The sequence below is a fragment of the Mobula hypostoma genome, chromosome 14, assembly GCF_963921235.1.
Source record: "Mobula hypostoma chromosome 14, sMobHyp1.1, whole genome shotgun sequence".
Taxonomy (NCBI): Eukaryota; Metazoa; Chordata; class Chondrichthyes; order Myliobatiformes; family Myliobatidae; genus Mobula; species Mobula hypostoma.
The window spans coordinates 1,893,530-1,909,833 of NC_086110.1; the positions used below are offsets into that span (position 1 = coordinate 1,893,530).

The window sequence follows — 16,304 nt, forward strand, 5'->3', positions numbered from 1 at the left end:
GATCAGAGGGTATGGAGGGAAGGCTGGTGCAGGGTTCTGAGTTGGATGATCAGCCATGATCATAATAAATGGCGGTGCAGGCTCGAAGGGCCGAATGGCCTACTCCTGCACCTATTTTCTATGTTTTCTATGATCCTGTCGTATCCCTTTTGCCAATCACCTGTCCAGCTCTTGGCTCCATCCCTCCCCCTCCTGTCTTCTCCTATCATTTCAGATCCCCCCCCCTCCCACTTTCAAATTTCTTACTAGCTCTTCTTTCAGTTAGTCCTGATGAAGGGTCTCGGGCAGAAACGTCGACTGTACCTCTTCCTAGAGATGCTGCCTGGCCTGCTGTGTTCACCAGCATTTTTTACGTGTGTTGTTACCAATCCTTGCTGCCAACAGTGTGGTCAGGCATTCCATTGCTTCGAGTGGTACTGAGGCCCAGGTCTGGGGTTGGGGGTTTACTATCAGAATGTCTGTAAGTGGGATATCAGGTTCAGCAGACTCTCCTGTCTCTCCTGCCAGGTTGTCAGTGGTGGGGGAGGTGAGGCCCGGTTGGTGTCGGGTATCTGAGACTGGGCTGATTTTCCATCTTTCCCCAGGGTGGCGAACGCTCTGCGTCGGGTTCTGATGGCTGAAGTGGCCACGCTGGGTGAGTGATGTTGACTCTGCCCCTGCTCGTACCCCAGTTGCCCACTCCCTGCACTCACTGCTCCTGCCCTCAACCCTCTGTCCCTTTTACTCCCCTTTCAACCTCTTTCCCTCAGGTAACAGCGGTTTGTTCCCCTGCAGCTATTGACTGGGTGCAGATTGATGCCAACTCTTCAGTTCTCCACGATGAGTTTATCGCTCACAGAATTGGTGAGTGTGATGTGCAGCTCTGTGGGCTGGGGTGGTTGGGCTGTTTAACCGTTATCAGAGCAGGGTCTCCTTAGTGAATTGGGTTGGTGGTGAATATCTCAGGTGACAGAAGTGGAATGTAGGGCACTATCACATTCACAGGAACCAGTACCAGTCCTCTCCAACTTTACAGACATCCCGTAGGTATGAGCAAGCATTTAAGAGACTAGCAGGGAAGGACGTGGGTGAAATTACTGGCTACAGCACGGCTGCTGGCACCTCCTGTTGGGTAGAGGCTAGATGTGTTTGTATGCCTTCTCTCTGTGCTTCTCCATGCCTACCCATTACCAGCTTTTTCTGCCACCACCACCTCGACAAGCGACAGTCAGAGTGTGTGTTTGTGGGAGCAGAGCTAGGAGCCCTGAGCAGATGCATTCACTGAGTCAATGTGGCTGATAGCAGCTCTTCCCATGAAACTTCCCCATCGGAGTTGTTTCTGTAGTCCTCTCTCCCACATTTCCAACTTACAGAACAGAACCTTGTTACAACCTGGTAGCTGCTTGTAGATGAAATTCAGTTGAGGTTGCTTTGAAGTAATACTTTCTCTCGAGAAGAGTATTGAAGTTATTTTGGGAAGTGAAGTAAATACGGTAATAGGGAAAATATCATTCTGGGGCAAATAGTTCTCGGTTAGACTGAGCCATCTAAGCTAAATGTTCCTGTCTTTATTTGTGAATGCTTTGAGAATCACATTACAGCCATGAGAATTGCCAACTTTCTTCTCTTTTATTTCAGGGTTAATTCCTCTGACGAGTGACGACATTGTGGATAAGATGCAGTATTCAAGGGTATGTGTGTGTGGAGTGTACACGTGTCTCAGGAGGAGGGCAGGACAGGTTGTCGTGTTGGGGAGGACGGTGGCGGTGGGGGGAGGGGAGAACATGTGCAGCATACCTCTGTATCTTCATCAGTGAATGGGTGTGTCGCTGACTGTCGTTCTTCATTTCAGGATTGTACGTGTGATGAGTTCTGCCCAGAATGTTCTGTGGAGCTGACCCTAGATGTCAAGTGCAATGAAGATCAGACACGACATGTCACCTCCAGGGACCTACTATCGAACAATTCTCGGGTTATCCCAGTAAGTGCTCTCTTCAAGGTTCAAAGTAAATTTTATTATCAAAGTACATATATGTCACCATATACAACCCTGAGATTAATTTTCTTGTGGGCCTGCACAACAGATCCTCCAGGGTCACTGATGTTTGTGAATGCATCCACAATATGCTGAAAAGCCAGAAGTCGTGGTACATGTTGATACCAACAACATCTGTAGAAAAAGGGAGGAGGTCCTGAAAACAGAAACAGGAAGATAGGAAGGACCTCAAGGATAGTATTCTCGGGATTGCTGCTTGTGTCACAGTAAGGATAGGAACAGAATGAGGTAGCAGATAAATTTATCTGCCACCTCACTCTATTCCTACCCTTACTGAACAATTGGAGCAGGAAGCAGCGATTCAGATTTCTGGATAATTGGGACCTCTTCTGGGGCAGCTGTGACTTGTACTAAAGGGATGGGTTGCACTTGAATCCAAGGGGGACCAATATTCTTGCAGGCAGCTTTACTCACCTCTTGGGAGTGGTTTAAACTAGTGTGCTGAGGATACACACAAAATGCTGGAGGAACTCAGCCTGCCAGGCAGCATCTATGGAAAAGAGTACAGTCGACGTTTCTGGCTGAGACATTGATTGTTTTCTTTTCCAATAATGTTCCTCTAGCATTTTGTGTGTGTTGCTTGGATTTTCAACATCTGCAGACTTTTGCTTGTTTGTAATATGGTAGGGGGATAGGAAGCAGTATGTCAGAGCTGAGGATGAGCCAGTAGGCTTGCAAGTAGGTGATGGGTGTAACATGAAAGCAAGGAAGGACAAGCCAATGATTCGGTACAGATACAAACAGAGCAAAGAGTTAAGTTGTACCACAGAGGCAAAATTCAAAAGGGCGAAGAATGCGGGACAGAAGGTGTTGTATTTAAATGTGTGTATCATTCAGAATAAGGTGGGCGAACTCGTAGCACAGTTAGAGATTGGTTCGTATGACACTGTGGGCATCACTGAGTCATGGCTGACAGAAAGCCACAGTTGGGAGCTTAACATTGAAGGACATAGAAACATAGAAAACCTACAGCACAATACAGGCCTTTGGACCACTATGCTCTGCCAAACATGTACTTACTTTAGAAATTACCTAGGGTTACCCATATCCCTCTATATTTCTAAGCTCCATTTACCTATCCAGGAGCCTCTAACGAAAAATCCTATCATATCTGCCTCCACCACCATTGCTGGCAGCCCATTCCATGCACTTACCGCTCTGCTTAAAAAAACTTACCCCTGACATCTCCTCTGTACCTGCTTCCAATCACCTTAAATCTGTGCCCTCTTCGGACAACCATTTCAGCCCTGGGGAAAAAGTCTCTGACTATCCACACGATCAATGCCTCTCATCATCTTATACACCTCTATCAGGTCACCTCTCTTCCTCTGCCGCTCCCAAGGAGAAAAGGCCGAGTTCACTCAACCTATTCTCATAAGGCATGCTTCCAGATCTAGGAAACATCCTTGTAAATCTCTTCTGCATCCTTTCTATAGTTCCTTCCTGTGTGAGGTGACCAGAAATGAGCACAGTATTCCAAGTCGGGTCTGACCAGGGTCTTATACAGCTGTAACATTACCTCTTGGCTCTTGATTCAATCCCATAGTTGATGAAGGCCAATGCACCGTATGCCTTCTTAACCACCGAGTCAACCTGCGCAGCAGCTTTGAGTGTCCTATGGACTCGGACCCCAAGATCCCTCTGATCCTCCACACTGCCAAGAGTCTTACCATTAATACTTTATTCTGCCATCATACTTGACCTACCAAAATGAACCGCCTCACACTTATCTGGGTTGAACTCCATCTGCCACTTCGCAGCCCAGTTTTGTATCCTATCAATGTCCCACTGTAACCTCTGACAGCTTTCCACACTATCCACAACACCTCCAACCTTTGTGTCATCGGCAAATTTACTAACCTATCCCTCCACTTCCTCATCCAGGTCATTGATAAAAATCACGATGAGGAGGGGTCCCAGAACAAATCTCTGAGGAACACCACTGGTCACCGACCTCCATGCAGAATATGACCCGTCTACAACCAGTCTTTACCTTCTGCTAGCAAGCCAATTCTGGATCCACAAAGCAATGTCGCTTGGATCCCATGCCTCCTTACTTTCTCAATAAGCCTTGAATGGGGTACCTTATCAAATGTCTTGCTGAAATCCATATACACTACATCTACTGCTCTACCTTCATCAATGTGTTTAGTCACATCCTCAAAAAATTCAATCAGGCTCGTAAGGAACAACCTGCCTTTCACAAAGCCATGCTGACTATTCCTAATCATATTATACCTCTCCAAATGTTCATAAATCCTGCCTCTCAGGATCTTTTCGATCAACTTATCGCCACTAAAGTAAGATTCACTGGTCTATAATTTCCTGGGCTATCTCTACTCCCTTTCTTGAATAAGGGAACAACATCTGTAACCCTCCAATCCTCTAGAACCTCTCCCATCCTCATTGATGATGCAAAGATCATTGCCAGAGGCTCAGCAATCTCCTTCCTCAACTCCCACAGTAGCCTGGGGTACATCTCGTCGGGTCCCGGAGGCTTATCCAACTTGATGCTTTCCAAAAGCTCCAGCACATCCTCTTTCTTGATGTCTATATGCTCATCCCTACAATCGCCAAGATCCTTTTCCCTAGTGAATACTGACCCGAAGTATTCATTAAGTACCTCTGCTGTCTCCCCCGGTTCCATACACACTTTCCCACTGATATACTTTGAAATCGAATGGACAGGCAAGAAGGCATAGATGGTGGTGTGGAGATGGAATTAACAAGAGGTGACGTACGGTCGGAGAATGTTGAATCTTTGCAGGTGGAGTTCAGAAACACAAAGGGTGGAAAAAAAAACCATATATAAGCCACCAAATGTATGGGGTTGAGATTGCAAAGGGAGCTGGAATAGGCATTTAATAAGAGTAATGTCACATTTGTAATGGGAGACTCCAATATGCAAGGGGATTGGGAAAATCAGGTTGGTGTTGGATTGTAAAAGAGAGAATTTGTTGAATACCTACGAGATGGCTTTTTAGAGCAGCCTGTGCTTAACCTTACTTGGGGAAAGGCCTTCTGGGATTGGGTGTTGTGTTATAACCCAGATCTTATTCGGGAGATTAATGTAAAGGAACCTTTAGGAGGCAGTGATCATAGTATAATTGAACACATACTGCAGTTTGAGAGGGAGAAGCATATCTCACATGCAGCAGTATCGCAATGGAATAAAGGGAATTACAGAGGCGTGAGAGAGGAGCTTGCCCAGGTGGATTGGAGGAGGATGATGGCAGAGCAGAGTTTGATGTTCATACCGTCAGGTTGGAGGCTATCCAGTGGAATATAAGGTATTGTTCCTCCAGCCTAAGTGTGGCTTTATCTCAGTAGTGGAGGAGGCCATGGATGGACTTATCGGAACGGGAATGGTAAGTGGAATTAAAATGGATGGTCACTGGGAGATCCTGCTTGTTCTGGCGGACGGAGCGTAGATGCTTGGTGAAGCGGTCTCCCAATCTACATCGGGTCTCACCGATATACAAGAGGCCACACCGGAAGCACCATACAGAGTATATGACCACAACAGACTCACAGGTGAGGTGTTGCCTCACCTGGAAGGACTGTTTGAGGCCCTGAATGGTAGTGAGGGAGGAGGTATAGGGGCAGGTGTAGCACTTGTGCCAGGAGGGAGATCAGTGGCTTCCTGCTCCCATTCTGATATGTCCATCCATGGCCTCCTCCACTGTCGGGATAAGGCCACATTTAGGTTGGAGGAGCAACACCTCATATTCCATTTAGGTAGCCTCCAACCTGATGGCATGACATCAATTTTTCAAACTTCCAGTCATGCCTCCCCTATCCCCTTCACCATTTCCCCTCCCCTTGTCCCTCTCTCATGTTATCTCCGTGCCCATTCATCGCCTCCCTCTGGTGCTCCTCCACCCCCCCTGCCCTCCTCCTTTCTGCCTCTTTCACCGATCAAATTCCTAGCTCTTTACTTCACCCCTCCCCCTCCAAGTTTCACCTATCGCCTGGCGTTTCTCCTCCCATCCCCCCACCTTTCAAATCTACTCCTCAGTTTTTTTTCCCCAGTCCTGCCGAAGGGTTTTAGCCTGAAATGTCGGCTGTACTTTTTTCCATAGATGCTGCCTAGCCTGCTGAGTTCCACCAGCATTTTGTGTGTGTTGCTCGGATTTCCGGCATCCGTAGATTTTCTGTTGTTGGTGATTTTCAATCTCTCCTCGTAGTCTAACCCCCTGATCTCTGGAATCAGTCTGGTGGACCTGCGCTGCACTGCCTGCAAATCCAGTGTATCAGTACTCCAGGTGCAGCCTCACCAGTATCCTGTTCAGTTGCAGCACAGCCTCCCAGCTCTTAAATTCATCCCTTTAACAGTGAAGGCCACCATTCCAGTTGCCTCCTTGATAACCTGTTGCACCTGCAAACCAATCTTTCGTGATTCGTGCGCGAGCTCGCCGAAGTCCCTCTGCACAGCAGCGTGCTGCAAATTTCCACCGTGTAAATAATAATCTGCTCTTTAATTTTTCCTTCCTGAGTGGATGACCTCGCATTTACCAACATTGTACTCCATCTGCCAGACCCTTGTCCACTCACTTAAGCTAACTATATTTCTCTGCACACTCTCTGTATTTTCTGCACAGTTTGCTTTTCCACTCAATTTAGTGTCATGAGCAAACTTAGATACCCTCGGTCCCCTCTTCCAGATCGTTGATGTGTATCTTGAACAGTTGCAGGCCCAGCATCGACTGCTGTGGCACACCGTTCACCACTGATTGCCAACCAGAGTAACACCCATGTATCCCAACTCTCTGCCTTCTATTAGTTAACCAATCCTCTGTCCATGCTAATGCATCACCCCCAACTCTATGCATCCTTATCTTATCTTTTGTGCAGCACCTTTTTGAATGCCTTCTGGAAATCCAAGTAAATAACGTCCATCTGTTCCCCTCTATCCACTGAGCTGGTAATATCCTCGAAGAACTCCAGCAAGTTTCTCAAGCAGGACCTGCCTTTGCTGAATCCACGCTGCATCTGCCTGATGCATGCATTTCTTTCCAGATACCTTGCTATTTCTTCTCTAATGATAGCTTCAAGCTTTTTCCCAGCTGCAGATGTTAAACTAACTGGCCTGTAGTTACCTGCCTTTTGCGTACATTCTTTTTTGAACAGTGGCGTGACATTCGCCGTCTTCCAATCTGTCAGGACCTTCCCAGATTACAGAGAATTTTGATAAATTATCACCATAGCCTCGACTATAACTTCTGCCGATCCTTTCAGTACCCTGGGATGCATTCCATCAGCACCAAGGGACCTCTTTAGTGATAGCTATTATAAAAGGTCCTCACCTCCCATCGCATCAATAGCATCTCCCTTTGGCATGTTAGGCGTGTCTTCCACCATTAAGACTGACTCAAAATAGTCTTTCAAAGCCTCTGCCATTTCCTCATTATCCAATATCAATTCCCCCTTCTCGTTCTCCAAGGGACCTACATGCACTTTATCCAACCTTTTCCACTTTATATAATTGTAAAAAAAAAATTTTACTATCCGTTTTCATATTCTGTTCTAGTTTATTTTCATAATCTAGCTTCCGTTTCTTTATTGCTTGCTTAGTGGTTCTTTTTTGCTTTTTAAAATTTCCCCAATCTTCCAGTTTCCCACAACTCTTGGCGACTTTGTATGCATGAGCTTTTAGTTTGATGCCTTCTTTCATTTCCTTAGTTATCCCAGTCCAACGCTCCCCACCCTTACTGTTCTTGCTCTTAATTGGAATATACTTTTATTGAGCACTGTGAAAAATCTCTTTGAAGGTCTTCCACTGTTCTTCAACAGTCCCAGCCTATAGCCTGTGTTCCCAGTGTATACTAGCCAAATCCTCCCTCATCCCATATCCCAGAAAGGATGTATCGTCACTGGAGAGAGTCCAGAGGAGGTTTACGAGGATAATTCCGGGAATAAAGGAGTTAACATATGAGGAGCGTTTGGTAGCTTTGGCCCTGTATTCACTGGAAGTGAGGCCGTACATTGTGGGAACATTTCAGTGATGGGGCAAATGAAATTGAGTGAAGCTATCTCCTTTAGTCAAGAACCTGATTATTTAGGGGTAGTAACTGTTCCTGAAGCTGGTGGTGTGAGTCCTGAGGCTCTTGTACCTTCCAGCGAGAAGAGAACATGTCCTGGGTGGCGGTGATCTCTGATAATAGATCCTCCTTTCCTGCAATAGCATTTCATGTAGATCTGCTCAGTGGTTGGGAGGGCTTTTCCCGAGACGGACAGGGCCGTATTCACTACTTTTTGCAGCTCGAGAGCACTGGTGTTTCCATACCAGGCTGTGATGCAGCCAGTCAGTATACTCTCCACTATCCATCTGTAGAAGTTTTTGCTGAATCTTTGCAAACTCCTAAGGAAGTAGAGACACTGCTGTGCTTGCTTCATAATTGGTAGGCCCAGGAAATGTCCTCTGAAATCAGAACCCCGAGGAGTTTAAAGTTGCTAATTCTCTCCTGCTCTGATCCTTCAATGAGTACTGTGTCTTGGATCTCAGATTTTGTTCTCCTGAAGTCTGTAATCAGCTCCGTGGTCTTGCTAACAGCTGTGCAGTTAAGGAGTCATGGACGTTCAGATTGTTTGTCACAGGCCTAGATACTCGGCATATCAATGCTACGAAATTTAGATTTTTGCAGCAACAGTTTTGTATGTTACAAATGAACCCCCCCTCCCACCCCGGCAGTTTCCTTGGCTGTGAAAGTCTAGTGAAGACACTTTCCAGTCCCACCAAACTTGTTAGATTGAGAAGGCTCTCCCACCCTAGACCCCAGTTTGTATGGATGCTAACACGAGGAATTCTGCAGATGCTGGAAATTCAAGCAACACACATAAAAGTTGCTGGTGAACGCAGCAGGCCAGGCAGCATCTCTAGGAAGAGGTACAGTCGACGTTTCAGGCCGAGACCCTTCGTCAGGACTAACTGAAGGAAGAGCTAGTAAGAGATTTGAAAGCGGGAGGGGGAGATCCAAAATGATAGGCGAAGACAGGAGGAGGAGGGATGGAGCCAAGAGCTGGACAGGTGATAGGCAAAAGGGATATGAGAGGATCATGGGACAGGAGGCCCAGGGAGAAAGACAAGGGGGGGGGAACCCAGAGGATGGGCAAGGGGTATAGTCAGAGGGACAGAGGGAGAAAGGGAGAAAAAGGAGAGTGAGAGAAAGAACATGTGTATAAAAATAAATAACAGATGGGGTACGAGGGGGAGGTGGGGCATTAGCGGAAGTTAGAGAAGTCAATGTTCATGCAATCAAGTTGGAGGCTACCCAGACGGAATAAAAGGAGTTGTTCCTCCAACTAGAGTGTGGCTTCATTTTCACAGTAGAGGAGGCTGTGGATAGGCATATCAGGATGGGAATGGGATGTGGAATTAAAATGTGTGGCCACTGGGAGATCCTGCTTTCTCTGGCGGACAACGTCGACTGTACCTTTTCCTAGAGATGCTGCCTGGCCTGCTGCGTTCACCAGCAACTTTGATGTGTGTTGCTTGTATGGATGCTGTGTGATTTGCTACCCTGTTACAACTCGGTACCAAGAAATAACAGACAGCACACTGCATATGACTGAAGGAATTGTATTTATGAAAGGGTTAGTAAAGAAAAGAAAGAAAAAAATAGAAAGGGTCTGTCGTAATTAAACAGTCAAATATGCACAAGTTGGAACTCACCTCAAACTTCTCTGTCACTCACGCTGGGTCCTCAGTCTGCGTGAAGGCCCACACCACCTTCCGAACATCGCTCGCAATCCATCTTGAACAAACGGGTCTCCAAGACCAACCTTAGTGTCCCTCACCAAAAAAAAACCTCACCCCAGTTCCACCACCATATCCCAAACAGGCTGAAAGTAGAACAGACTGTTCTTACAGAACTGCTAAATGAAATACCTGCGGCATAAAGATGTGACTCGGCATTGCACAAACGTGATAGACAAAGTAATATGAATTACTTACAGCTTACATAAGAAAACGAGCATAATGATATTAGTGCAGGGAATCAGGCCCTGTGGGCCTCTGACAGTACTATCAGTCACCCATTGACACTAATCTGCATTACTCCCACTTCCATTCTCCCCACATCCCCTACACGAAGGGCTGTTAACCCACCCACCCATGGAATGTGGGAGGGAAACTGGGGGAATCCACGTGGGCTCAGAGAGTGTGTGAACTCCACACATGAAGCACCTGAGGTCGAGATTGAACTTGGCGCTCTGGGGCTGTGAAGCTGATGCTGTACCTGCTGTGCAACTGTGCTGCCCTTAGCTCGCTGCAGTGTGATTCCTTTGAACAAAACGTGACATGATGGGCGAGCAATGGCTTAACAGTGCCTATCAAAAGTATCCCCCACCTTGGAAGTTTCCAAGTTTTATTGTTTTACAGCATTGAATCTCAGTGAATTTTATTTGGCTTTTTTGACATTGATCAACAGAAAAGACTCTCATGTCAAAGTAATAAAAAATTTCTACAAATTGGTCTAAATTTATTTCAGTTATTAAAAGCAAAATAATTGATTGCATAATTACTCATCTCCTTCAGTGTAAATAAAAGCCAAAAGCATCCACTGTGATTCAATGTTGTAAAACAATAGAGTGGTAGAACGTTGGCTCACTTGTGCTTTGGCGATAATGGGTTGAGGCGAGGTAAGTTACCTGTGAGGAATAGAAACAGGAAATATGTCTGTGAGGCCAATATTCTGTACTGGGTGTCAAATATAGGATGTCCGGAGACTCCCAGCCTCACGGACGGTGACATCTGTACCAGGTGCGTCAAACTACAGCTGCTTAGGGACCGGGTCAGGAAAAGTGAGGATGTGATAGAGAGGAGCTATAGGCAAGTATAGCTCCTCACCGGGGCCTCGGGAGACAGATAAATGGGTAACAGTCAGGAGAGAGAAGGGCAAGAGTCAGATACTAGAGAGTATTCCTGTGACTGTCCCACTTAACAATAAGTACTCCTGTTTGAGTATTGTTAGGGGGCGGTGGCCTACCTGGGGAAAGCAACAGTGGCCATGCCTCTGGCACAGAGTCTGGCCCTGTGGGCTCAGAAGGGTAGGGACAGGAAGAGGCTGGCAGCAGTAATAAGAGACTCCATAGTTAGGGGGTCAGACAAGCGATTCTGTATACTTTAGATCAGCAGTATTCAATCAAGAAAGCTTGTCTACTGAAGTAGGAAGATGGGATTTCAGATGTCAGGTGGAAGAGGCAGATAGATGTTGGTGGATGTTCCCTCTCCACACTTACCTGGTGGCTCTATCTCATCAGACACCCTCTGTCTTCAGGGCTAAGAGAGGTATGGTTCTGGTTTAGAGGGTCATTTGGGTACTGTAGACACGTGTGCTTCCAGACAGGGACAGGTCGGATAATCACTGACTTCGTATTTGTGAACTTCACCAGGTCACCTCCCGGAGCCGAGACAACGATCCCAATGACTATGTGGAACAAGATGGTGAGGAGCAGTTCTGCAGGGCTCTGGCGGAGGGGAAGTTGGGTGGTGCTGGGTTAACTTGGGAGGGGGAAGAGGAATGGAGCAATGGGATTGAGGTGATTCTGGGGTTAGAGAGTGGTGAAGGAGATGGTTTGAGGGAGTAGAAGTTCTGGTGAAGGGAGTGGGGCTGAGTTTCAGGGAAGGTTCCCAGAAGGAATCTGGGGTGAGAGAGATGAGTGGTGTGTGGAGAGGAGGGACAGAGTCATTGGGGAGTGATTCAGAACAGACAGGGTTTGTGGAGGGGCAGGAGGAGGAATGGGGTACAAACTACAGGGTGGCAGGAAGGGTTAGAGATGAAGAGGTGTTTCAGAGCGGAGGGCGTTGGGTGTAGGGCTGGATACGAGAGGTTTGGGAGGATGGTTGAAGTTGGTTCAAGGAATAGAGTTCAGGGAGGTCAGAGTTAAGGGGGTGCTTCAGGGTGGAGAGTTGCAGGAGAGGTGGAGTCGTGGAAGGGGAAGGGGCAGAGTTGAGGGGGTTGCTGGAAGATGGAGTTGTAAAGAGGATGGACAGAGTTGGGGGTGGTGCAGAGTGGAGGGTGTTGGGAGTGGTGGAATTGTGAAGGAGGAGTGGAGTACAGACTGGAGGGTGTGTGGAGGAGAGTATTTGATCGAGTATTGTGGACGGATGTTAATCCTGCATTCCGCAGACATCCTGATTGTGAAGCTACGGAAAGGCCAGGAACTCCGTCTCCGTGCTTATGCTAAGAAAGGCTTTGGAAAAGAGCATGCCAAGTGGAACCCGACGGCTGGGGTGTCCTTCGAGTACGACCCTGACAATGCCCTGCGACACACTGTCTACCCCAAGCCTGAGGAGTGGTAGGTCTCACCTGGGTGTGGGTGTGGGGGAGGGGGTCGGAACCCCAGGACGGCAATGGATGATGTGGTTGAGTGGGAATTTCCCATTAGATCTGGAGATAATGTTGTCCAGAAGGTTCTTTAGAAGTCAAGAATGAGGAATGGTTTTATTAGATGTTCATCAGGTGCTCTCCATTTATACTGCAAACTGGTCTAAGCTGGTCAGAGATAAGGGGTCTTCTTGGTGGAGATGGCCACTGGAAAAGTCTTGTCTGCATTATACTGCTGTACTGCCTCATTCTTACTGATAAAGAGACTACAGAAATACTGAGTTACTAAAAAATTATAAAACGTATAAGCACGTGTTTAAAAAAAAGCGTGCTAAAACGACAAAGAAAAGTAAATTAAAATCTTAATCCAACATCGTGACCCTGGTTGGAAGAGGTTGTCCCACTGACCCCCTCCTCAACATCCCCGGGGATGAGCAGAGGGTGGGTGGGTGGGGGTGATGGAAGAGGGAGGGAGCAGAGGTAGGGGGGAGCTCATTTCTCAATGTTTTGGTGGAACTTGCAGGCCGAAGAGTGAGTACTCAGAGCTGGATGACGAAGAGATTCAGGCGCCATACGACCCCAATGGTAAACCGGAAAGGTGAGTACTTCACCTACCCCACAGCACATCTCAGCATGGCAAGACCTCTGCTGTGTGTGATCTGGGTGAACATGAAGATGTGTGCATTAGTAATCATTGGGCAGTGTAGCAGATTGACAGCAGATAGTGGAATATAGATCAGTTGCAGTTATAGCTGGAGCAAGAGCAAATGCCCATTAACGTCAGCAAGTGTGAGGTGTTCTCTTTGGGGATGGGATGTGAAGGGACTGTTGAAGGAAGACCCTTAATAGTGCTATTGCATAACGGCAGGATAGACAAAAGGGGGTCGGTGGATGTTGTTTACTTGGATTTTCAGAAGGCCTTTGACAAGGTGCCGCGCATGAGGCTGCTTAAGAAGATAAAAGTCCATGGTATAAATGAAAGATACTAGCGTGGGTAGAAAATTGAATGCCTGGCAGGGGGCAAAGATGGGAAGTAAAGGCCTTTTCTGGTTGGCTGCTGTTGACTAGTGGTGTTCTACAGAGGTCGGTAATGGGACTGCTACTTTTCACATTATGTCATTGATTTAGTCAATGGATGTGATGGCTTTGTAGCTAAGTTAGCAGATGATGCAAAGAGGTGGAGAGGCAGTTAGTGCTGAGGAAGCAGGGAGTCTGCTGAAAGATTAGGAAAATGAGCAAAAATGTGGCAGATGGAATACAGTCTAAGGAATTGTATGGTCATGCACTTTGACAGAGGGAATAAAGATATAGACTACTTTCTAAATGGGGATAAATTTCAGTGATCAGAGGTGCAAAGGGACTAGGGAGTCCTTGTGCAGGATTCCCTAATGGTTAACTTGCAGGTTGAGGAAGGAAAGCAAATGCAATGTTAGCATTCACTTTGAGAGGGCTAGAATATAAAAGCAAGGATGTAATGCTGAGGCTTTATAAAGCATTGGTCAAACTGAACTTGGATTATTCCAACCACTTTTGGGCCGATTATCTATGAAAAGATGTGCTGTTATTGGAGAGGGTCCAAAGGAGGTTCACGAGAATAATAGCAGCAATTAAACGGTTAACGTATGAAGAATGTTTGGTGGCTCTGGCCCTGTACTCGCTGGAGTTTAGAAGAATTAGGGGGATCTCATTGAAATTATTGACTATTGAAAGGCCTAGACGAATGAATATGGACAGGATGTTTTTCATAGTTAGAAAGTCGAGGACCAGAGGCAACAGCCTCAGAATACAAAGACATCCCTTTAGAGTAGAGATGAGGAGGAATATCTTTAGCCAGGTGGTGAAGAGTCTGTGGAATTCTTCGCCACAGGAGGCTGTGGGGGCGCGTCATTGGGTATATTTAAAACAGCCGTTGATAGGTTCTTGATTAGTAAGGGTGTCAAATGTTACGGGGTGAAAGCAGCAGTGGGGTTGAGAGGGACGATGACCAGCCACGATGCAGAGCAGATTCAGTGAGCCAAATGTCCTAATTTTGCTCCTAAATCCATGTCCATAGCTACCTGAAAGTGGCAGCACAGGTCGATAGGGTAGTGAAGGAGGTATATGAACATAAAACATAGAAACAAGCCCTTTGGTCCATGATGTTGTGCCCACCATGTAACCTACTCTTTAAAAGCTGCCTAGAATTTCCCTACCTCACAGCCCTCTATTTTTCTAAGCTCCATGTACCTATCTAAGAGTCTCTTAAAAGACCATTACTGGCAATCTATTCCATGTACCCATCACTCTATGTGAAAAACTTACCCCTGACATCCCCCTTGTACCTACTTCCAAGCACCTTAAAACTGTGCCCCTTGTGTTAGCCATTTCAGCCCTGGGAAAAAGCCTCTGGCTATCCACGTGATCAATGCCTCTCATCATCTATCAGGACACCTCCATCCTCCGTCGTCTTAACAGCACTGTTGGCCTGCGCTTTGAGTGCTTATAGACACGGAGCCCAAGATCTCACTGGTATGGTACGCTTTCCTTTATTAATCGTTGACTGATCGTTTCCATGGATGCTGCCCGACCTGCTGAGTTCCTCCAGCGTGTTGTGAGTGTTGCTTTTGTTGCGTAAACGGCAACAATGAATATCAATTGAGACAGGTTATATAAAAACAACCAATAAGAAAAAAGAACAAATGAAAACTTTAGCCGGAAGTTAACCGATATGCAGCCGTTCAGCACCTCGTCACTCGGCACTGGTTCTTAAAGCGTTCAAATGCAAAAACAGTTTTTCTTTTAATATAATTTTTATTGAGTTTTCAAAGTGAATACATGAGAAAATAATATCTACCCTCCCCCTTCCTCTTAACCCTCCCCCCCCCCGTATATACTCCTACCTAAAGAGAAAAGAAAAAAAAAAGAACTGCCTGAATATTGGAAGGTTTGCACATGCTCCATTGGATTAAAAATAAATTTTATATATATTTATTACTTTCCCCAAGGAACCAAGATCTTTATCATCAGAGCTGTAAATAAGGGCTCCAAATATTCAAAAATGTTTCATATTTATTTCTTAAAATCTAAAACATTACTTAGCTTCTCAACTCTCTTAGTTCCCTGGGGAATCTTTGAACTTCACCATGTTGCTACGTGTTTCCCTCCCAATCATCCAGGCAAAAAGAAAAAATAGATACGATACAAAAAAAGAAAAAAAAACAAAATACCCCCCCACTAATGTTGTGAATGAAAAGAAACACAACACTACCCCCCTCCATTGTGCGGGTCGTGGCTATTGCCACGCTTGCACACATGAATAACGTAGCGATTGGTCAGTATTTCTTCCAGCTCCCCCGTAACAAAAAATTGTATATATATAAAAAAAATTAATGTCATTATTCCCAGCTAGTATTCCTCAAATTTTAAACTTTCTTCCCCTCCCTCCTTGGCCTTGATCCAGTCTTCATCTTCAATCCATCTCACTCCCCTGGGTTTGTTCTTGAATCTGGTGAATATTCAAAGAATCTCGCACAAACTCCTCCGCTTTCCAGTAATCGTCAAAAAATCTTTTTTCTCCACCAGTCAAAAAAATCTTCAAGGTTGCAGAATAACGCAATATAAATTGATAACCGTGACCCCATAGGGCTTTTTTCACTGGATTAAATTTCTTCCTTCTCTTCAAAAGCTCATAACTTTTGTCAGGGTAGAAAAAAATTTCTTCCCTTCTATCATCAGTGGCCCTTTTCTCTTCTTGTCAGCTTGGGCAGCCACCTGTAGAATCCTTTCTTTGTCTTGAAATCTGAGAATTTTATTAAAATTGATCGTGGATATTGGTCATCTTGTGGTTTTGGTCTTAGAGCTCTATGTACCCACTCAATTTCAATTGATCGGTCTTCCTCTTTCATTTGCAACATTTTCGGGATCCATCTTTGAAAAAATTCTATTGGATTGTCTCCCTCTAT

The 16,304-nt window shown here is 45.9% G+C and overlaps 1 protein-coding gene across 2 annotated transcripts in view; it reads left to right on the forward strand.

The window, feature by feature from the left end:
* Positions 1-16,304, forward strand: part of polr2c (RNA polymerase II subunit C) — a 46,676-nt gene that overhangs the window by 22,437 nt on the left and 7,935 nt on the right. The window contains exons 2-8 of one of the 2 annotated variants that reach the window (XM_063066581.1): positions 585-634; positions 775-843; positions 1,618-1,670; positions 1,832-1,960; positions 11,429-11,480; positions 12,166-12,334; positions 12,887-12,961. In XM_063066581.1, coding sequence (XP_062922651.1) covers positions 585-634; positions 775-843; positions 1,618-1,670; positions 1,832-1,960; positions 11,429-11,480; positions 12,166-12,334; positions 12,887-12,961 — 597 coding nt within the window. The remainder of the gene's footprint in view (positions 1-584; positions 635-774; positions 844-1,617; positions 1,671-1,831; positions 1,961-11,428; positions 11,481-12,165; positions 12,335-12,886; positions 12,962-16,304) is intronic. The other variant, XM_063066582.1, reaches the window with a different exon arrangement.